This window comes from Diadema antillarum, unplaced genomic scaffold (genome assembly GCF_040938485.1).
Source record: "Diadema antillarum isolate AM-2024a unplaced genomic scaffold, OU_Dant_1.0 scf00000166, whole genome shotgun sequence".
NCBI lineage: Eukaryota > Metazoa > Echinodermata > Echinoidea > Diadematoida > Diadematidae > Diadema > Diadema antillarum.
The window spans coordinates 364,489-388,912 of NW_027271055.1; the positions used below are offsets into that span (position 1 = coordinate 364,489).

At 38.5% G+C, this 24,424-nt stretch overlaps 1 protein-coding gene across 1 annotated transcript; it reads left to right on the forward strand.

Moving 5' to 3' along the window:
* The first annotated feature begins 1,281 nt into the window (after positions 1-1,281).
* On the forward strand, positions 1,282-17,358 carry LOC139722462 (bifunctional apoptosis regulator-like). The gene is made up of 7 exons (XM_071633754.1): positions 1,282-1,894; positions 6,414-6,615; positions 7,505-7,664; positions 10,965-11,119; positions 13,721-13,897; positions 15,787-15,983; positions 17,141-17,358. Exons 1-7 carry the CDS (start codon positions 1,392-1,394, stop codon positions 17,301-17,303), a joined length of 1,557 nt encoding a protein of 518 aa, XP_071489855.1. The 5' UTR covers positions 1,282-1,391; the 3' UTR covers positions 17,304-17,358.
* The last annotated feature ends 7,066 nt before the right edge of the window (positions 17,359-24,424 follow it).

A 24,424-nucleotide genomic window follows, 5' to 3' on the forward strand; every position in this document is an offset into this window, starting at 1 on the left:
TGCTCTGTAAAATTTCGTTTATAAGTGGTTTCTTACATGTAGTATCTCGCAGAAATTTAGTTTGAGCTCAATCCACATCTCAACGGATACTACACCATCCCTTTAAAGTCTTGGCATTGTCGGTCTCTTGCATAAACTTCTCATGGATTTTAAACTGCTCACTGTACAATGTTTACATACGTGTGTAGTGTCTATTGAAAATTGTCAGATTGCAGCTATGGAGCAGTAGTAATAATTTCAAAATTATCCACTGCCTCTTTAACCTTTTGGTCTCCCATGCATGGCCTACTTAGTACATGTAGATCATGCAAGCCTCCCCCCCCCCCCTTTTTTTGAAGGCCATAGGTCTAGACATGACAGTGTAGTGCAGGTCCTGTCGTACATTGTACCTGAGTACTGTTCTCAAGTACCAAGTTTTTAAAGATAAGGCAGTCCTCAAGCAAACAGTCTGCTTGCTTTGGTTAGATAATTGTTTAAGGGCAGATACCGGGTAATGCAGCCACCAGGAATGAAATCCAAACACCAGTAGGTACAATTGTAACAGTATCATGGCATAGGGTCCGCCTAGATGATGATTATCAGACATGCCACTAAATATGCATCATCAGCAGTTGCCGTAAAGACTTTACATTTTGAATAAGTGTGTGGTACACATTGTATCTTACAATATTCAGTGTACTCGACCCTGCTTGAACAGACAAAAGGATGACAAAACATTGTTATGATAAACATCGTTCAGACGACAGATACAATAGGCCTATACATGCATGAAATAGTTTGAAGTGTTAACCAGAGCTACTCCTTGCACTGTGATACATTGTAATGGAAGAAGGAGAAAATGGAGGAAAAGAAGAAAATGAAGAAGGAGAGTGTATGCATAATTGCTTGTTTAACTTCAGTCAACATGAGAACAAGGGTATGGTGAGTACCATGCATAGAGATGGGAAATGTCTTTACCCCTCCCTGCTGCATACACTGATATCAGAATAGCAGGATTGAACTTCTTTTCTTTCTTTGGTTTTCATTGGTATTATGCTGAAATGCTGTCATGATACTATGTAGCTGCCAACTATTTGTAAAAATAAGTAATTGTAATTTAAGCATCTTACTATTGTTTTGGCCTCTTAAAATTCTGTTTTGGACTTTTATATCAGATAGGTTGGCTTCTATGGAAAACAACACACTTTAGTAGTTTTCATGGAGAATGATTAGTACATGTACCACGTAGATTTTGCAAAGACATGCTGGGAGCTAATGTACACAGCTTGAATGAAGAGACATTTTATACACAGCCCTATGCCATGAGAGTACTACTGTATATTTTTCATGCTCTTATGTACCTTTAATTCATTTCTCTCAACAGATATCAATCATGACAGCAGAGTACAGCAATGGCAGTTGGCAATCTCTTGCCGCAGAGATGTTGGCGTTCATGTGACACATACCCTCCAATGAGAATGAGCTCACAACAGGACAAGTCATCCAGCCGTCACTCAAAGAAACGGCTGCCATTAACAGCCATGAAACTGAATGGGAAGTTGCGTCACCAGCACTCCGCGGATTGGTTGTATGCAACGGACGATATCCCAGCCGCCAAGTTGCGGGGCAGGACACTCCCCCCTTCGGGAAGATTTGGACCGGAGGACTCAATTTCGGTTCCGTCCGCGAACGTTGAGGATGAGGAGTGTGCATACGAGGAAGAGACAAGCTCGTTGGATAGTAACTTTCTGTGTGCATGCTGCTACGAGCTCATGGTGCAGCCCACGACACTGAACTGCGGCCACAGTTTCTGCCGGCTGTGTCTTGCGCAATGGTGGAGGACCTCACAAAAAACCACATGTCCGCAATGCCGGCAACCGTGGTCTGGCTTTCCGCATGTGAACATTATCATCAGGTATTTATTGTACAGGAAAACAGTGGAGCTGCTTTTTGGTTCACAAATGCAATTGTTACGCCAGCCTTTAAGCAAAGTCAAGTTTAGTTGGTACATTGCATTGACATTTTGGTGTTTTATCATTATTATTATTATCATTGTTATTATTATTATTGTTATTATTATTTGATTTTTATATTTTGCTTGATGAATATATTTTCTTGTACACATCACACCAAGCCATATTGTTGAGAGATATTGACATCATCACAACACTTCATACTTGTTTGTTTGTTTGTTTGTATTTTGAGGGCCTGTATCCCTGTGCATTGATAGTGATATCTTTCATAGTCTAAACCTAACAAGCCAAACTAACAAAAGCACCAATTATTTGAAGTTTGAGAGAATATGGGATGAATGCCGGTAATGTACATTTGGGGGGCCAATATATATGTCTTTCTTTAAATATTTCTTTTATTGTCATAGAAAGGTGTTATGGCTCAGCAGAGTCTTAGTCACAGGTGATATTCCTTGCATCAATTTTTATGGTGATGATGAGGATTTGACTCCCCAACTTTTTGCGGGATACCAAGAAACCACTAAATGTAATAACACAGAGCATACCACTCTTCAAAAGAGGAATTAAGTTTATTAGATGAAGATCCATTTTGGAATGGCTGAGACATTATCCAAAAACAAAGTAAAACAAAGCGATCGATCCTAATAAAAGGTGGGTCCAACCTTGCACTCTGTTTTGGATATCTCAGCCATTTTGAAACCAATTTTCATCAATATAAAATAATGTTGAGTCCCTCTTGGAATTACATGCTCTTCCATATTCAGTAAGAGGTTTCCCTATTATCTCACCAAAAATGTTTAGAAACCTAATGTTAGGTCTCAACCGAAACTATACAGTCGTGTTAATGGAGCTATTTCTCCTCTCAAGTGAAGGAAAGGTTGTTGTTGTTGTTGTTGTTGTTGTTTTGTATCTCCTTTGTATGCACACATGGTGAAATTCTCAGTTTTTAGAATGATAAGTAATGCATCCATGTGTCTGGGCTTCTATCCTGTTGTTCATGTCAGGGTCTCTTGTTTATACAGCATTTACTGCCATTCCAAAACATATTGCCAGTACACACCAAGCAGTTACTAGGCAGAGGTCAAACAAACCTGTGGAATGAATTGTCATTGGGGGAAAACAGTATAAGCCCAAACTACAGTAACTTGCGAAACAAGTTAGTGTGCATTCAGTTGACTGGAATTTCCTGGAAGTCAAGTCAGCATCAGAAATTGTCATGCATTGGAGCTTAATAGCAATTTTCCCTTTGAAATTAAAGTGAACAATACGAGAGGGTGTGTATTGTGCTGTTGGCCTGACCCATCATCCATATCATTCTGCTCTACATGGTTTGAATGGCAGCTGAAGTTGTTGTGGCCCACGTGGGTAGTCACAGAAATGCTGATAATTTGTGACCCTGCATCACAAAACCACCAAAAAGTCACCAGACGTGGATTTTCAGTAAAGGATAGATCCTGAAAGAACCGACTCTCAGCTTTACATATTACTCAGCACAAATGGAGTTTCCTCACCTATTGAAATAATGTAAAGAAAGTGCACACAAGGAGGGGGAAAAAATGGTTTATTTGGAAAAAGGCTAAGAAGTTTAGGGTTTATTCAAGTGCTTAATTTACAAAGTAAAATAAGTTGTACTCTGTGCAATGAATGGCAAAAAAACCCAAACAGGAATAGGATGTTAAACTCCATAGCGACTTCAATGAAGAGATTATCATATTAAGCTGAAATTTTGTACACTCTATTCGCATGTTCTGTTCATGACTCATACTAACTTTCAAAACAGTAGCACTGTCCTTTCAAGAGTTAGCAGAATTGAAGGGAAGACTGTCAAGGATTTTTAAGAAGTTGTCCATTTTCATTGCATTTAAGTTGTGCAGTGCTTTTCACCAAAACTTCCGTTTTAACATCTTATACGGGATAAATGCAATACACAATATATTGAGAAGGAGTTATGGGAGAAACAAATGACTGAAATAAGTGGTTGAAATATGGGGGGGGGGGGGGGTATTTGTCCAGAATGACTGGTACTCCATCTCATACACTAATTGCAGATAGAGGCAGTGCAATAGTCCAGACCAAAAAATTATTTAAACTTTGAGCTTTGAATCAAACCAGGGATAAAGGAACATTGGGTACCCTTGTTTGGTAAATAGGTGTATAAAGCCACTTTGCAACTTCAGATTGGGAAGTCTGTCGAATACACCTAGAGTTTGTAGTTCCATTGTAGTTATGACCCTCCATCTTGGCCATTCTGTTGTGATTACTATTGCAGTCTTTTGATTGGGAAGGACAAGCTCAGATTCTGCTGTTTTATTGTAGACTGGGGGACAGTCAGGCCTGATTACTTTCACAGTAAGCCCGCTCAAACGTACAATCTTTATAGCCCCTACAAGTATACTTCATGTGGGTTTCAGGCAGCCAAAATATACCAACATGGGGGGGGGGGGGGGCGGGGGAGAAGAGAAGGATTGAAGAGAGAAAGAATGTAACAAAGGCAAGAAGGAAGGAGGTGCAAGAGAAGGAAGTAGAGAAAATTATTAGTTTGAATTCTAAATTCTTAGGTAACTTCAGTGACTCAATACACGTAATCAAGCTTATCAGATCGTGGAGATTTGTATAACAGAAGAGCTCTACTGTTGACATTTGCAGTATGGGCATCAATACAATACACTCTTCAGCCTTGCACAAAGATAATCCAGACCATGTGAGTTTCTAATCCCCAGTGCTTAAACATATTTTTAACAGGGAGCCTATATCAAGCCAGTTCGGAGTTAGCGCAGTGTGCACATGGGTACAAATGACCTTTTTTTCTCTTTCTTTTTTAGGCACTTAAGTCATTTTCAAAGCAAGGTAATGCATTTCACAAGCTCGTCCAACATAGTGCACCAAGTTATGGATTCATCAATCATGTCCAAACAAAGGATGAACTTGTGTAGACTAGGTGACTAGCATGCTCCATCAATTAACACTTGGGAAAACATTCATTTTATTAGTTTGCATGGATTGTATAAACATTCTCTTTCTGTTGATATTTCCAAATTCCATTTTTGTTAATGTCAGGTACTGTAGATAAAGTACTAAGCAAAAACCATTTATAAGGATTACATTGTACTTGAGTAATCCTTACATCACAGATGCTTATATCAATGAATTTAAGAATCAGCATGCCCTGTTGGTTAAATGACCTTTTTCTACTCATGAGCAAAGGGAACCCTGAACTGGCTTATTGACAGTGACAAGTTGGCCCTACCAAAAGTCTGTCTCATAGGCCATTGAAGCATACCATCATTGTAGCAGCCATTTATGCATGAAGGTCTACATATTGTCTAGCAGTGTGCGCTGCCTATACCCACCATACATGTACAAGTATTAAATCACGGGGATGGTTTTGACGAAACCTGTGCCATTTTCATTGAGGAAGGTACCATATTATCTGAATTTGAACTGTTGATGGAGCTGAGTCATGTACATACATGTAGTTTATGTTTGATACATCTTTGAAATTTAATACAAAAATACAGAAATGGAATATTTATGAAGAGAAGTGTGCTTTGTTTGGAAAGAAGGGTCCTGTTTACATTTACTCGTCTTCATCCTTCCAATATCTACCTTTGGCCTTGTTTATAGAAATTATATTTGGCTGACAATTTTCTGTATAGTAAAAATGAAAGTATTAGCATAATTCCAACAGAATTTTTGGCAGTCAGACAAGATGAATTTTGCAGGTTTTTATTTCTACTAGAAACAGTAGACACATCACGTGTGCTTTTGTAAACCTGAGTGAACAAATTAAGCATTAAAATCTGCCTTTACATGTGTGTGTGTGTGCCAGCATCATATTGCGTACTGCAGAAGCTTTCTCTGTTGAATGATTTGTTTACTTTCAAATGTACAGATATCTTTAATAGGGTATTTATGTACAAAATGTGCTGAGCTCACGAAGATGACTTTCATTGTGTTTTTATGGTAATGTGTGCCATACCTGCTTTTGTGGCTATGCTTGTTTTATACACATTGTTGTAATGGACCTTTATAAGCCGTCAGGTCCTTTGAGCCCTCAGGCATGCTACGGATTTATGGTTGAAAGCTTGACATACGTTGCACCATATTAGTAAGAATAAATTCAATGGTTACAATAGCATTCTGTCCTTGAGGAAGTTTTACATATTAAGTGTTTCAACAATGGTAGACTATACACCTGCCCAAAAAACAAACAAACAAACAAACAAACGAAAGTGAACAGAAACGATTTGTGTGCCTCATTCCACTGTTGCCTTTTAGATCTTAAACGCTTGAAAAAGAACCACACAGAAGGCATGATATAAATGCAGAATGTAGCTGTCAGTTTAAAATGCAAAGATGTGGTGCTGTTGGTATACATTGTATTCTGATTACATTCAGTTCTCACTTTTGAATCCCCCCCCCCTTCTTTTCCTCTCCCCGTGCCTTTCTTTCCCTCTGCAGGAATACGCTGGACAAAATCCACCCCAGCACTGTGAGGAAGCGCTCCGCCTCCCTGGACTCGTACGAAAACATCCGGCTACTGCAGGAGTTTGAGGAGTTTGGGGAGCAGCAGGAGAGAGAGCAGCAGGGGGCTGGAGGGAGGCAGGACAGGTTGAGGAAGGGCTTCGTCTGGGGCGTCCTCACTACCCTCGGCCTCGTCTTTGTAAGTCTCTACAAATTCTCGGTATCGCAAGTGCGCAGAAAACTTCTGCGCATGCCAAAAAGCCCTGTCACAGATGCACTGTGGGATTCCTCGGTGCCATTGTTGCTTCCGGTTGTCTTGCGTGTGTTGTAGTTTCCATGCAATTCAATGCATTTTTCGTCTGCTTTTCTTTCGTCGCTACTTTTTTCTTTTCTTATGATTCAACTAAAGAGTTTAAAATTGCAAAATTTTACTGATTTTCGGTCACTAAAGTCATGGTTCACGACTGCAAGGCTTCAATGTGCTGGTCACATGATGGAAAGCAAAATCTTCAACAAAAAATACCCCTGGATAAAGATGGAACGTGACTTGAGTGCATATACACCCAAAACCAGGGCAGGTTTGTCCCTGAGCTATCCCATAATGCATCTAAAATGCTGCTCTGAGCACAGCACCTTGGTTTTGGTGATACCGAGAATTGATGAGTCATTTTACAAGGGGCTGTGTGATCAGGCATAGTGGGTGGTGGCTTGCATCTGCCTCTACCAAGTACATTGTAGAAGGGTGCTGGTTCTGTGCCCAGTGAGATCAGATGGGCAATGTTACAGTATGACAAAATGAAGAAACAAATATCCCAGTTTTAAGATTTATAGTTAATGTACATAGCAGATAGGTTTTACCAGAAAACCATATATACAGGTGTACACATGTGCAGACTTCTCAATTTTTTGTTTGTTTGTTTCAAGATTTGAACTCTAAAATCTTAACAAGACTCAGTTTTTCATGACTAATGATTGTTGGATAGCTGTCCCCTGTAATCTTTATTTTGTTTGTTTAATAAAAGGTTTTGTAAAGTTCAGTCAGGCACACCAGTGTGAAAATGATATAACCACTCTCTTTCCCATTCCAGTTTTTCCAAATCCTGTTCAACTGGAATCGCCAGGACAGCGAAATGCTGGTGTACAAGCCCCTGGCCAGATGGAAACCAGCGGACGTCTCGCAGTGGCTGTCTGAGCTGGGCACGTGGGCAGCGGAGGGCTACTGCCATCATTTTGAAGAAAATGGAATAAGTAAGAAACTGAGCATTACATTCACAATGTTTTTCCTATTCTTTTATGTGATCTTGTATATGTAACATGTAGGTGTAGGTGTTTTGTGTGTGTGAATGCATTCTTGTACAGTGTATGTTTGTGGGAATGTGTAAGTGTAAATTTATGCACATGTGGAGGTGTAGGTACGATGTAATGTGTATAGGATGTGTACGTGTGTGCGTGCGCAGGTAAATTTTACTCTCCAAGTGGACTATTCCAGGAACACTGACCTACCTGGTATACATACAGTGTAGCAATCAGTGATGGACATGCAGTAAAGTGTAGTCAGTAGTGGTCTTGACCACTTTGTTAGTAGGGGAGGCACTACTGTTATGTTATGATGTGAAGAAGTTTCTTAAGCCCCAAAATGACAAGCAATGTGGTAGAATATAATGTAACATTTGATATCTAACTGTTTCTATACTCAACATAGTAAATCTGTTTGAAATCCCAACTGTCTAGAGGATTCGAATAGAGGGGAAACTGTTTTGGATCAATACTTTCACCAAATGCCTGTTAAGTGCACATCTTGGTGAAGCCCCAAAAGCCAAACTGTGCAAAGTGGGTTACTTCCTGTAGGCCTGAGTATATCGTGCTTGATGGGAGTCCAGAGGGGCATATTGTCAAATGGTTCATCAGATATTGGGTTTTTCTTGACACATTGACGCTCTCAGCCAATCAGATGCAAGGATTTCAGTAGCTAAAAACAGTTTGTCAGAAAAAAAATCTGACAAAATGCTTGATGAAATGCCCCTTCCCCCCCCCCCCCACCCGACCAGAACAGAATGTCTGATTAGCCAGAATGGCACATACACAAAATTAACAGTTTTTGAAAATCAGTTTTTGTGTGTATACGCGGAAAAAAAAAAATGTTAACTCTCATGATATTCATCATGATGATTGAATTTTTTTTTTTTTTAATCCTGTCATGCAACTTGCTGCTGTAGGACACTTGGATGCCTTGGGTTGCGTAGGCCCACTGGTCATTATTAACCCGTTGAGGACGAGTCCCGAGTATACTCGGGCAAGTGTCTATGGGAAATGCGTGTTGTAGCAAAATCAAGCCATCCTCAAGGGGTTAAAATGTGTGGAGGCAGTCTGAAAATTCAAATCACTTCACTTCCAGCCAAGTGATTTTTTTTTTTCCTTTTCAAATACTCTAGTGGTAATTTGTCTGTGCTGCAATTGTGTGAACAGTATAATATTTTGCATTGCAAGGCAAAAAACTTAGAACTCCTGTACGTGAATGCATCTACACAAATGTAGTGCACTCAGAGCACAGCCCAACATTTATCTCCACTGTCCTCCACCACTTCCGAGTACACAGCTCCGTAAAGTGACCCTTGTGTCATTTAGATTGTAACCCTTGAGGTCACACATCCTGTATAGCGTAACACTAGATGTGCACCAGATATCCTTGGTTCTGTTAACTTCCCTTGTACTATCAAGGCAGTATGAGTCCAGTCAGGCTTTTTATGGAATGTGAAGTTTTGTCTCTCTCACAGCAGGTTGAATTAATGCTTGGAACTCTTAGACAGAGTAGCAGCTTTCTCCTTTGGTTCTGTCAACTCTCTCTTTTTCTCTCATTGCCTCTTTCTATTTCTCAATTTGTTTTCTTTTGTATGTTTGTCTGTTTGTTAAAAACACCCAATTTGTGGGGTTATTTTTGATGTACTGAGGGAATAATTATCATTGTCTGGGCTGTCATTCAAAAAGAACTGAAACATCACGTCTTCTTGTTGTGATTTTAGAATTCCATTAGCACTGCTCAGACTTGCGAAATGGCCAAACAAATGTACAACATGTAATCATTATCCAATCAGTTTACTCTAATTGTTTAAAGTAATGCTGTTCATCAGTGTGAAAAAAAAAAAATCTGAAATTGTATGAACTTCTCTGTCAAGGGGTAGGCTTTACGCCAACATGGGTTCATCTCATCAGTTGTAACCACCGATGAGAGAAATCACATGTGCATTGTGTATGATCTTGTGTGAAATGTCCACAAAATTCCACTGCAAAATTACATTATGAGATGGCATAAAATGTCGATAGTAAGAATCCAATGAAACCAAAATAATCAGAACCAGCATACTGTATATATCATATATTTAGCGAGTCTAATTTTTTTTTTTCGCAAATCTGGGTCTTCTCAACAATTTCTCATGTGGTTAAATTCACATTCATGGAGTACAGCAATAATGGAAGAAATGTACACCTACTCATCGCATTCATGTTTGGACCAGAGATCTTTGCAAAAATAAGATCCCGCTGAATTTATGGCATTACCGTTAGTAGGAATAAGTAGAAGGTGCATTTAAATGAGAAACTTTGTTGGCCAGTCCACAGTCAGCATACACTGTGTCTATACAAGCTTGACAGAGTTCTGTCCAGCACATGATCGAATGTACAGTATTGATGCACAGTGTGCACAACAATCAACATAGTATGAACCACAATTCTGAATGCATGGTCATTATTAGTTTCATAGGATGCACCTTCCACAAGTGATATAGATGTATAATAGGACACACATGCTGTAATGATGCAACGGTGAATACTTGTAACTGCAACACACATTAGACAATTAACATGCAGTTTTCGGGCTGGTACTCTGATGATTTCACTTACTACAGTTTTAACGCTACTATGCCATACATCATTAATGATTTAGCAAAGATCTTGAGCTGGACTCTGCTCTGCGTGATGGAACATTTCCTGACTGAATTCAGACAGACTTGAAGATTTCAACAGACTTCCTGACATGTAGTGAATTTCCAGAAAGCCAAAGAACTTTTTGAAATTTGTGAAATGGAAAAATTGGGGGGATACAGTTATAAATGTGTAAAAGTATCAAATTAAATGAAAAAAGTAAAACAATGTGGCATTTGCTGACAAGTTATTCATTTTTTTATGTTATCATTTTGATTTAATATGAGACTTCTGCAGATTCCAACCATGGTGCATTCTCTGCTTTGAAATTAGTTTTGAATGTATTTAATGTATACAAGACAGGGTCTTTACAAGATATTTTCATACCTTCATCTATTTTGTAGTGTAGAATTTAATATTCACTGATAATGAAAACTGACACCTTCATAGAGGAAGTTATGCAAAAGTTCCTAATATGTTTGCTCCTGAAAACAGAATACGCAAATATATTTTATATTGTAGTTATATGCCTCTTCTACAACAACCTTGACAGAAAACTCATTTCATTTCTTGTTTAACTCCCCTCCTCCCCTGTCGTGTTCTGCCAAATCTGAATCCTGTCTTGCCCAGATGGTGTGCTCCTGGAGGGCCTCCAGTCAGAGGTGGAGCTGGAGACGGAGCCGTTCAATATCAACAACTCACTACACAGGCAAGCCATCCACATCGCCCTGGAGAAAGTGAAGCAGCTAGGGGGCAAACCTCCACGGGACCTCTGGGAGTACAAGGTGATGAAAGTTTAGGAAAAAGAAACAGCATCTGAAAGAAAGAGATTAATGAATGCAGAGGCATGAAGATGTGGTAGGACAGATTATCAATTTTCGTCCTATTTACAAATATGTATTTGTGAGATCACAATTGCTGATCTCTATTTTAACAAACAGAGGGAAAAGGAACCAGTAAGATTTGAACATGTCATCTGCTCTTGCTTTCGGATGCACCAAAATCTACTGTTTTCCCATGCCCCATAAGGTCCCAGACGACAATCAAGCTTTACAGTTTGTGGGAAAGGCTCTACAAGTTTGCCTGCTTTTCAACTCTAATGATTCAAACAAGCCTCAGATATCTGTGGATGGCAAGTGGTGTCAGAGAAGAATTTCCTCCCGTGACGATTACCTCGATCTTATTTTCTCCAAGGACTTACCATGAGGCTTAGGGTTGTGATAGTGTTTTTGGTTTATTTTGATTGGATGATTAGGGTATGGGTTAGGGGTATGTTTGTGGGTAGAATTTATATTTGGTTCAGATATTTCATGGGAGCAATTGTCGCATGAGCAAATGCCATGGAACCCAGAGAAGTAGAGCTTCTGGTATTTTTTTTTTTTTTTTTGGGGGGGGGGGGTTGGGTTGGGGTGGCAGTAAGATATCAACATCTCTAAATAGAAAATTCAGCTTTTACTGTTTTCAGAGAAATGTCTGATGTACAAGTACAACTGTAGTTCACCAGTTATCATCAGATTAAGTACAACAAACCAATTTCTATGTGAAATTTGCCGGGCGATTGTAGAAGACCAGTGCAAGAGTTAACATGCCTCCGCAGAAATTGTCCGTTTGTTTGGCCTGAAGCAGTTTGTAGAATTCCAGGTGGCAATTTTTGCAGTGAATGTTATATTAGGTGCAACCCAGTAAAAAGAAAAAAAAATAGAAAAAGAGGGCAGTATCAATACAGGAGTTGAAAAGGTTACACCACTACCATTTCCACTGTCTTTATTTCATTTATGTTCATTTACAGTGCGCTCCCATTACAGTTTACGACAAACACAGTCATAACAAGTTATAAAATTTGTTACAGTGAAGTTAAGATTCAGATCCCCAAATTATTATATGTATATCTTTATATTCTTCATTTGTTCGGCTTAACGAAATGTCATTATAATGAAACAAAACTGCTGGTCCCAAGGACTTTGTACAGACACAGTCACCTGTATTATTGTTTTACTGTTTGCAACTTTGACAGTTGGATTACTGGTATATTTTGCTTTGTGTAACCCATACAAGAATTAAACCAAGACATTCTACACCCATACAAGCATTACACCAAGATCTCATACACCCATACAAGATGTACACAGAGATGTCATCTGGTATTACTAGAATTGCACTGAGATATGGTACACCCATTCTGGACTTATACACCAAGGCATTCTACACCCATGTACAAAAATCATGCTAGGATATACACGGTTGTACACCAGTGCAAGAATTATAATGAGGTATCCTACAGTGTACACCCACAGAAGAATTACTCTGAGATATCATACACGATACAAGAATCGCACTGAGATATGTAGGCATGCCAGCATTACACCAAGATATCATACACCCAAGCAAAAGTTGCACCGAGATATCATACATACATGTATCAACTAGAAAAGCACTCTGAGAGTGCAGACCTCCGCCAAGCATAAAGCTTATTTCCACCACTACACTGTCACTGATCTTGTTCTTCCATAGAGATGTCATAGGTACACACCACATCGGTGCTAACAGTCGCCAGATTTCCAAATATAGAAGCCTTTGTTACGTCATAAGCCTTCAGCTGCATGGCGCGATTCGCCCCAGCAGAAACTAGAGCACGCACTGTAGTGCGCGCAGGCAAACCTCAAATACACACAGCCTGAACTCCCAAGTTCATTGACCCTACCTGCCAAAACATCAGAAATCCTTCATAAATTCCCCCAAAATTCTCGGATCACTACCAAAAGTTAATCGTTTGTTACTTGTGTCATTCTCAACCTTTCCTGCAAGTCTCATCCCAATCCGTTAACTACTTTTTGAGTTATTTTGCACACGGACAAACTAACTAACGAACGAACGAACACACAAACCAACAGTAAGGAAAACATAACGTCCTCCCTTGACGGAGGTAATAATTGTTCATCTAAACCCTCTTTGATATGCGCCAGGTGCTCATCTAGAATCATGTCTCAGCAGCATTCCCTTACAAACATTGGCATACCTTTAAGATGTCTGATCTACCAGAGTATGCAGAGACTCCAACTCCAAGCACCTTCTGATCTGGAGATTCTCCCGCCCAAAACCCCTAGCAAACGGGAGACTCCAAGTTGATATGTGCAAAGCGCGAAGTTCCTAGGGTTCTTGATGTTCTCTGGTGCTATCTAAGGCTTATTTTTTCAACATACGATAGCAATAAGTAAGAAATCCTTTCCACCGGGAGACACAGAGCCAGGGCGGGAGAAATCAAATCTCCAGCGGGAGAACGGAAGATTTTGCAAAAATGGGTTTTCGGCGGGAGATCTCCCGTCGAAAACTGGAGAGTTGGAGTCTCTGAGTATATTGTATTTTCGACTCATTTTCTTCTCCTCCAGGCATTACACCAGGGCCTGGCCACATTCCTGTCGTACACGGTCAGGGAATTCCCCCGCCTCACCATGACAGGCATGTACATGTTCTACTACGAAGACGTCTTCCTTCCCTTCATCCACATGGTGTGTCCCGTGCAATCCTCAAAGCTGGGAGACACTGACATCATAGTGCAATATTATGTGAGTACTGTCCTTGACATATCGGCTCATTTGGAGAAACTTACCGGTAGTGATTCTGTGTACATACTCTTTTCGGGTAAAATCTGTGAAAACACTAAGTATATCTTAAAGTAGAGCGGTTTTATCGGTCTGTGTTATTCTTTTTTTATTTGGATTCCTTTTCGCATAAAGACTGACGTTGCAGCAAATCAATTAAAAGCCTCAGCTGATACAAGATCTTTCTTCTTCTTTTTTTTTTACCTAGTCTTAGCATTAAAAAGAGGAACTGTATTTTCAGAGATGTCAACTAGTTTTTTTTCACAAAATTTTGTACTGCTTTTCTGCCAAAAATACTGCAGGGTTCATGGAAAATACAGTTTTTCCGAAATTGTATGAATACACATGTCTCATGCAGGGAAGGTAACAGTTATCAGTTCCACACACACATGCACAAAGCCTTTTCAGTGCTCGGTATACTGTAATGCTATTCAAAAGGTTGACATCCATGTATTTGCATCATAACCTTGTTTGATGTCTATTGTGTATATGGCAGTCGTTAGACGTCACGGTAAATAGCCAGCAGCTATAGTGTAGGTAGACAGTGTCCCATTTTGAATCTTCTGGGTAATGATGCTCAACCAATGAATGTTTCAGATGAGAATTACGGACCCGAGCCGTGCATATTAGAAAATGACATCCTAAATGGATACTTTGTAATAGGGGAATCCTGGATAATTTCATAATTTAACATCATGCAGTACACAAATGGATAGTGTCATGTGCATTGTATAGATTTGTGGAATTTGATTGTGGTTTTTGAGCAGATAAACCAGTACGCTCAAAAAACCCAACGAGGATGATGACGCAGGAGGTTCACATAATACATATACCTGTAGCAGTGAAATTCCATTACCACCACTTGCTGATCAAGTTCACCTGTGTAGAATTTATGCTTGCTTTCTTCTTTTGTTCTGCTTCCATGAGCGCCCAATCATGCATTCTTATGGTGAAGCTGATATGCCATCATCCTTGCTCATTGTGACTTGTATAGATTTCGAAAACATTCTTATTCCTTATCCCACTCACTATAAATTCTATAAGTCTATACTCAGTATGATTCTGACCGATTTATAGCTATTCAAGTGCTAAAGTCTGAAAATCATGTGGAATTCTCTTTTAAGCTCTATCTGACTTGAAATTGCAGTGCGAGAATTTATAACTCTAATATTCAAAGCAAGAGTTGAATTTAAAATAGTTGCCTGTATTAAAAATACAGCTTTTTTGAAAACAGCTGATTGCAAACGGTTTTTTGCAGAGCAAACATCAAACATATTTGGGATTTGAAACAGTTTCCCAGTGAATAAATGTTTGGTTTTAACCAAAAACAAAAACAAAAACAAAAATAGAGAAGCACTCTGAGACTGCATACCTCTGCCAAGCAGCTCATATCCACCACTGATCTTGTTGTCCAAATGAATGAGATTAGTGATTTCCACCCATACGTATGCTTGCTGAAAGTCGCCCAATTTCCCAATATAAAAGCCTGCTGTTACATCATCAATTCCAGCTGCGCTACGCGTCAGCGGCCTAGTGCGAGTAGGCAAACTTCAGATACATGAAGATTGAACTCCCATGTTTATTAACCCTACCAGCCTAGATATAAAAAATCCTTCAAAAAATCCATAAAAATTCCCGGATCACTACCAAAATCTAATCATCTGTTCCTTGTGTCATTCTTAACATTTCTGGAAAGTTTCATCCAAATCCGTTCACAATCTTTTTAGTTATTTTGCACAGACAAACCAACCAACCAACAAACAAACCGATGCCGACGAAAGCATAACCTCCTTCCTTTTTGGAGGTATTAAATTGACATCTTCTTTATATGTTTTCCTTTGTTCTTTCTTCAGAGTGAGGATATCGCCTGGGAGCAGTGGGTAGAGTTTATACCCAAATTCCTCTTCCTCCCCTACTACCTGTATGCCAAGTTCTCGTGGCAGTTCGCCGACGTCAACGCCCTGCCCGTAGCTTTTACCCTAGCTAACTGTGCCTTTCTCACCATGGTCGAGGCAAAAGCCATCACCGCATTCTTTAGGAGGGGTGTCAGGTAGGTGTGGCTAGGAAAACTCAATAAGATTGTGATTGCCCAGTCAAAACCCACAAAAAGTAAGGCCAAAATGTGTTTCCACTTTTCTGGATAGTTCAGAAGAATAAGCTCCAAGCTTTGAAATGATATATGTAACTTTTTTGGACCATCCTAACCCTTTTAAAGAGTGATTGAAATAGGCAAGAGTTAGAAGGTGCAGTTTCATAGAAAAGGGAGAAAAGAGGATTCATAAAGATTAGTGTCACTTGGGCGTGCTGTTCAGAAGCATCAATGGAGAAAAAATGTCTAGAAAAACCCTAATATCTCAATTTTAGCTTTGTTTTAAGCTGCCAAATTTTTACAAAAGTAGAGAAGAGATTACTCTCTTAGGTAAGACACTCTTGAAATTTTTAGTTGGTCAACCCAAATGACGTATTTTGGTCCATTACTGCATAGAATCCTAATCTGTGACTTTTTGTGGGTTTTGGGCTGAATGGGCCACAATTTTGATGATAATTTTACAAATTAAACTAGCTAAATATTATGGCGGAAATATAAGCAAAGAAAATGGGATTTCATCGGGATTCGAACCAGAGACCTCCTGATTGCTAGCCCGGTGCTCTACCAACTGAGTTAGAGAAAGCCCTAGTGACGTGTTCATCCCAGAAACCCTTAATTCTCAATGCTCGAATGGTCAGAAGCTATAGCAGTGTGTATGTGTGTGACACACACACACACACACACACTTGAACCTGACATAAACCTGAAGGATAACTTATAAGAAACTTGGGGATAAATGCAAGGTATCACCGAAGTGATGCAGCTTTTTGTTACATACTCAAATATTATGGCGTGTACATTGTTCATAAACTCTAAATCTTTCTGCTTGAAAGGAGTCGTGGACTCCTAGTATGAACCCCCTTGAACCCATGTTGGTAGTTTCCCTCCTGGTATCTTCATTCCACTTTTTGCCTGACAGGAAGTTGTTCTTCCTCCCTGTAGGGATTTGTTAAAAAAAAAAAAAAAAGCAAAAAAGCAAACAAAAAACAACAACAACAATAACAAAAAGAACCACCAGAAAACTTCCTCCATGAACTTTTCTGTAAGGATTCATGAACTTGGTACCTGTGTTTTGAGGTCTCCCCTCATAGGATTTCTCTGTCCTCTTTGCTCGACAGGACGACGTTCTTCTCCCTGAAGCGACAGACTAACACCCTGGTGGTCATCTTCTTCAGCTGCCTGCTGTGGCCGATCATTCCCACCGTCGTCACTGATCTCATGTTCTACATCTCCATGTACTACTCGCCCTGCATCAACTTCTATGAGGTCTTTATGCAGTAGCACAGGACTGTGCTCCACCCCCAGTCACCGTGCTCCGCCACCCAGGCACCAGGCCCCACCCCCGTTACAGTGTCCCCGCCCCCTGGTCACTGTGTCCCCACAGCAGTGGAAACCAGGGGCGTGGTATGAGAGAAACTTACACTGTTGGCATTACTTGAGGGGCAGACTAGTTATAAAGGTATTCTGATTACCTGTCTGAGTTTTTATTGTCTACATTTCATTGTTATCATAAGCTCTCTTTTTTGTTTTGTGTGTGTGCGTATATGTCAGCTGCTAGTGCTAGTCCTAATGATAATTTTCATAGCTGCCTATTTATGGACTTTACCGCTAAGAGAAATTGTTTTCCCTCACACAAAACAAAATAATCCTCCAAGGGGTGTAAAAATTCAGCCGTAGATTGTAAAGATGAAATAAGTTTTCCTTGAGACTTTTATTGTACATCCAAAGTCCCTCGTTGAACATGATTCATCATCATGATTCTCATTTGATTATGAATAAAGCTGATTGTGCCATCCTTCTGTTGTCGTTGTTGTTGTTGTTTTTTTGCCCCATCCGTTCCCCACCCCCAAAAAAAAAATAGCCAAAATAACCAAGTAAACTTGTAGTAGGCTGTAATAGTGGATGTCATAGTCTATGTGGGTGAGGCATTCTACCTTGCAGCACGCAAGTTCGTTTGTGAACTGTCCGTATTCTTAAATTAATCATGTATGAAATACTCCCTGGTAATGTAAGTTTTAATTTGCCCAAAGAGACGAGCTAGCATCCTTTAACACCTAAGATGACAATGATTTTTGCTCCTATATCAAACTATGAAAGTTGTGGCTGACGATTGTCCAGTGGACTCCTGTTAAAACGAAGTCCTCGGAGACTGGCAGTTTTCTTTCGTTTTTTATCAAACTTTCGTTATAACAGAACAAATAAACAATAAAAATATATAGAGTGGATAAGGTTGCGGCCCTTATTTTTACTTTGTTGTGACCGGAATTTCGTTACAACCATGTTCATTGTAACGGGAGTGCTCAGTACATGTTTATTTCAAAATCCTGCCAGCAGCGATGATGGCAAATATATCCATCATTTTGGAGCTTCATCTTAAAAAAGAGCTTCATTGATAACATGCATTCAAAAATTTTACAGTTTTAAATTTCTAGAATAAAGTGAATATCCAAATTAATGAAATATTTGCATCATGCTATTCTATTTTGCAACTGATTGACAAATTGCCCTTCAACAATGTCTTATCTATGATAAATAAAAGACATCTTGATGAAAGAATTCATCAATTTGAATAAATATGCAGTACCCGCTGCATGTATGAGGATAAGAACCAGCACTGGCTGTCGGGTGGAAGTGTGGTAGTCGAGGGGATAAGACACCTGTCCGGTGATCAGGAGGTCATAGGTTCAAAACCTGCTCATTTGTGTTTCCAATTTTTTTTTTTTATTATTATTCTGGCTACGACTGAACACTGATTAATATGGTGCTTATTTACGTCAATGTTGGGCACTTTGACAATCAGTTGCAAAATGACTATCACACTCAAGTTACCAAATTGCATCATACACATGATTGCTGTTTATTTCTCTTCTTGATTATTTCCAATTTTTATTTTGCTCAAATTTCTAGTCATGTTACTCTGAGGATGGTTATGTTTTACAATAAGCATTCAAATGCAATAAGGAAACCTTTACAGCAGACATATTTGACCAGAAAACTCTCCAGTTTACAGTTTTTTCAAGACTCATTGTGATTTGTAGGGAATATATTAGACTATCTCATCCTTGACCTGTCACACACAAGCATTGTGAGTAGTTTTCATTTCCTAATCTTAATGATGTTCACTCCTTTTGATGTTATCACTCCTTTTGATGTTATCGTTGCTCTGTCTGCATCGTTTGAACTAATTGATTATTTTGTGGAATCAAATGTCATTTGAAATATCTTCAGAAAAAAAGATGTATGATTCTTATGTGTGTATTTGTTTTTCTGCTTGAAAAATGCAATGATGTTATTGATATCATGTGTAAGTTATATTATACATGTGTTATTAAGAAAGATAGATCTATACAACTGCAGGTCAGTGATTCAGGTTACAAAGTGGAGAAAGGTGATCCATTTTTAACTAATGGGGAGCAGAGGGGACAGTTTTAATGTCCACTTTCTGTTCATTTTGACAGAGAAAAGCAGGGTTATCTTCTACTTCTTGAAGAAAAGTTGGAGTATACAACTGTATGTGTACTTTCGTAATGTATTATACTTCAGATCGTACAGGAGAAAAGTTACGCTGTTCTACCAAAGTACTTGTTGATCTAGTTTCCAGTATTCCACCCTTTGCTATTTAAAGATGACAAAAACACGACAAAAGCTGCTATCGTGCGTCGGAAAAGCTCAGAAGCGCTTCATCTTTTCATGCTAGAATTGTAGACATTTCTCAGTGAAATGGTACAGCTGAGTCAGAAACCATTGACGTGAGATCATTTATTGGGAAAAATCCAGAATGTGGAACCAAAGGAAATGCTGATCTCAAGGGACAGGGTAGCACCACACAGTTTTATGGAAATGTGGGGTGAGATGGGCCAAAGTGAGCTATCAGCCCAACTGGGACAGATCTCTAGTGTAATATGAAAACTCTGCATTTGTTACCATGGCGTTTGTATCGTGTATCACGCGCACTGTACGTAAGACAAGAACAGCAAAAAGCTTTGGGGTTTGAAACTGAAAGTGTATCGAATATTGAATATTGAATATTGAAAATTGAATATGTCACATCTACAAAGTGACTGGTAGCAGTGCAATGGGGCTGTAGCAGCTGGAAGTATTAGGAATACCTGTGTTCATATTGGACTACCACGGTCCTTATTTGAGTCCCTGAAGGTGTAGGCTATGTGTGCTGTGTTTTCCTAATGATCGAATGCACAGAAATTCTGTGTCTGATATGAAAGGCTCTTTATGGGAGTATGTCGAAATCCAGTAGAAAGTTATGGATTAGGAAATGTTACATAGATGATGAAATTGTTAAGGAGCAGAAGTGGAGTGGTGTTCAAAGAAAGGTGCATACTTTGAAATCAATCGAGTGATTCTTTGGAAGCTAGGAATTGAGATATTTACCACACTTTTATCAAAATATAGGTGTATTCATTTACTGTATGGAGAACATTAGAAACAGGCCAAAAGTTATTACTTTAAATTTAAAGTGTTTTGCAGTTGATTTTTTTTTCACTCTACTGAATAAGTGCACAACAATAACAAGCATTTTTTTATCACTTTTTTGGCTGTGCATATTAGAATTTGGACCAAATACTCTCATCAAGAGAATTAGGAATACACCTTTGTAATTGGAGTTCGCCGAAATTGGCACTGAGTGAAAAAATAAACTCAATCTCGTAAAATTTTCGTCTTGAAGGTTATAAAGACTCGTACACCAAACTTTCTAGCTACTCATTGTTCATTGCGTACTTTTTGCAGATGTGACAGGATGCACAGTATGTCTGGTGGCCTGTGTAGAATTAACTGCAGAAAAAAGTATATCTGTCTGTCTGCCCATAGCTCTGAGTATATCAAATGATTTATCCTAATCTATAGATGTCATGCTTATGGTGAGAAAACTGATACAGTATATGACATGTCTTCTATCAGTTTGCTGCAAGTGTTATATTCATGCCATAGAATATCTGAAGAAGCAGTAGAAAGTGTTGATTCTTCAAGCAGCCTTTATACAACACTGCTGAGTTTCTTATACTCTGATGATGTTATATTGTTTAGGGATTTTTTTTTTTTTTTTGAATAAGTATATTTCTGTAAAGTGTAAGAAACAATGCCCCATGCAAAATTTTCAGATCAGGGTATCCTGTATCAAGAATACTGTTACATGTCTTACAGTCCCAGAATTTATGGATTCAAAAATTTCACAGAGCTCAGTTTCAATATGTCTAGAACTAGTCTTGTATTTTGTTTTGGCTTGCAATGTGGCTATATTATTAATGATTTTTAGCTGGATGTATAACTCTCAATGAGATATCTTGAATGAAATAGGAATGCCCCCAAATCTGGATTCCTTGTGAAATTTGTAAAATCATATATATGGCATCTTATGTTGGCTAATTATGACATTGTCCTGTAATCAACAGGTTTCAGTCGTTATCGTAAAATGAGGTATGAGAGGGAGTGAATCTCCTTGCTTCATTCAAAGAAATTAAAGATATCAGAATATTTCTAAGCAGTGAGTCGCATGCAACGAGTCTTGATAATTTGGCATGATTTTGGCCATGCATTGTGAATTATGTTACATTAAATGTGATGGTGATCTGTAGATTATTTCTACACAGCAATTAGTATGATACTAATTGCATGTAATGTGTATAAAACTATGTATACAGTTTTTACACTGTTGCATAAGAATATGTCTACAAAATTTCATGGCTGAATGAGTGGTCATGTGCTTTTTTTTTTTTACTTTTATGTATATGACTAATTCAATACAATCAAAAAATTTTTGAACAAGAATGTTGTTATTTAATTTCACTCATTTGACAGTAACACATGTAATGCTTGCCACAGAAATATATTGTACTACCACATGCCCCTCCCCTCTCAACTTTGACACTTGTCACAATAACTTTTGACCTCAGGTCAATGCAATAAGGTTCATTGCCCAGAGATCATTTTTCTTGTTTCACTTGTGCAAGGGTATTGTCCTGTCATGGGATCATTACACTGGATGGTCGTTTTCATACTTCCTTTTCATGTTTTGTTTGTTTGTTTTGTTTGTTTTTGTTTTTTATGGGGGACTTTTGTTTTTTTTTTTTAGTGTTTTTTTCTTTTATGAGGATAAGTAAGAGGGAAGGGATGTACATTGAATGGGGCACTTTGACAAAATAGTTGGGGTTTCAAATATACAGTGCATATGTATTTCACTTTCCTTTTTCTTTTCTTTTTTCTTTTTTTGGGTTGAGTTCTCATTCGAAGCAGGAAAGCTGTTAAATCAGAGTACCTACCAACTAGAATCGTTGTTCCAAAGTTGATGCCAATTTGAATTATGTAGGTAATATGTTTGAAGCAAAGAGGATTTGCTAACAGTACCTCTGGAATTAGAACTCTGACATTTACATCTCCATTAATGGCTGCAAAATAAGATCACTGATATGAATCTAATCTTTCTTGTCTGTTTGCATTTGTTTTTCTTTTCAAGTACCCTGTGAGAATGCACATTTATTTGCACATATTTGAGTCCTTTATAAATTTTGTGTTTCCTCATCTATACAGCATCACTTGTACCTTCGCGGCGAGAGTGTATGATGTTTTTTGTGTGGTTTCTCATTATGAAGGTATACCATTATGCAGGGAAGCTGTTTGAAATGATGTTATTGTGTTTTGTTAAGGAATTACAGAGTAGATATGCTGAATGTTATGAGAATCTTGAACACAGGGAAAAAAAAAAACATGAAAGGCATGAAAGGCATAATTGATACCTGCTAAACAAACTCTTCTTTGGTCTCACTCATTTTTTTTTTTAATCTTTCAAGTTAACATTATTTTATTTTAGTTTTGCATTAAAATCACACAAACATAATACAGTACAGGACATTTAAATCCAAAGTTTGATATTTTTTATTGGTCTCATTGTCATTATTGCTATTGCTGCTATTATTATTGTTATTATTGTTTTCATTACATCACTTCCACCATCATACAATATTCGTAATATTTGGCAAATTACAGTGACTTTGTAGACTTTCATGCTATCCTACTACTCGCAAAAGTTTTACTGAGCTCATGTATTTTTTTTTTCAGTGAAGATGATTATGCTTTATGGATAGCTTGTACATTTATTGTCAAATGTACAAGAGCATGAATATTTTTATCAAGAATGAGTAGTTTTTATGTAAATAAACTGAAAATGTTATTTCAAACTTTCTGAGTGTGAGCATTCTTGTGGGTGTGTCAAGAGAAGAGTGGCAGTTTGAATTACTTTATTGTCAATATTTCAATGTTTGTACGTTGCTCAAATCTTTTATCCGGTTTTAAAGCTAGCTGGAGCCACTTATTTGGAGGATAGTAACTATTGCCTTCGTCATTGCCTTCCACGTTACTTAATGTACATAACTTTTTTATTTCAATAATCTTTATTCTTCCACGTTCAAACCTGAAAAGTAGACATTCCGTTAACTTGTTTCTGACATAATTATGTCAAGGGTAATGTTACAAATGTAATATTCATAGAAACACACATTTATAGAACCACTCATAGAAAAACACACACATACATTTAGATACAGATATTAAGATTTAAGACTTCAGATTTTCATAATCCAAAACATTAGATTAAGTTGAAAATGTTTTTTTTTTTTTTTTTTAGTTTGATGGAAATAAAGTGAAATTGAATCGAATTGAATAATGATCAATAATTATGTCCAAATATACATTCAACTTCGCTTGAATCTCCGTTCCTTTGTTTGGCTGCCTTTCTCTTTTCACTCTCTCTCTCTCTCTCTCCCTCTCTCTCTCTCTCTCTCTCTCTCTCCCTCTCTCTCTCCCTCTCTCTTGAACTCTACATACTTCGACTTTTCTCGACTCTGTGAATATCACCTTTAGGTACGGAAGGTGTGACAAAAAAAAAAACACCAACAAACAAACAAAAAACAAATGGGACCGTGTAGACGTTATACATGTATTTCAGCTCATGTGCAGCTTTCAGTCTTTGTCTATCTGTCTGTGTGTGTGTGTCTCACCTCCATGGTCTGTGTGTGTGTGTCTGTCTGTCTGTCTGTTTCTACCCCACCCCCTCCGCCAGAGGTTGTGAAAGAGGCAGGCATACGACATCGTGAAAATTGACTTTGCATATGGCACACAAATGGTAATGCGACGGAATGGTAGTACAGCTGTAGTTGTGAGAGTGATAGACCTGGGTCAGACACACTGAAAAAGCACCTGCTTTCTTCTTCTTCTTCTTCTTCTTCTTCTTCTTTTTTTGTCTCCCCAGACAGATCAAATAGGCTGCTGTTTAACCTCAGCACGAAGATAATAGGTGACATGATGTGCGTGTATTCTGATTCGTGGCAAGCAGAGAGAGGGAAACTGCTCCGAGAGGGTCACTCCTGAGTAGGTGGTATGGAAGTGAGGTG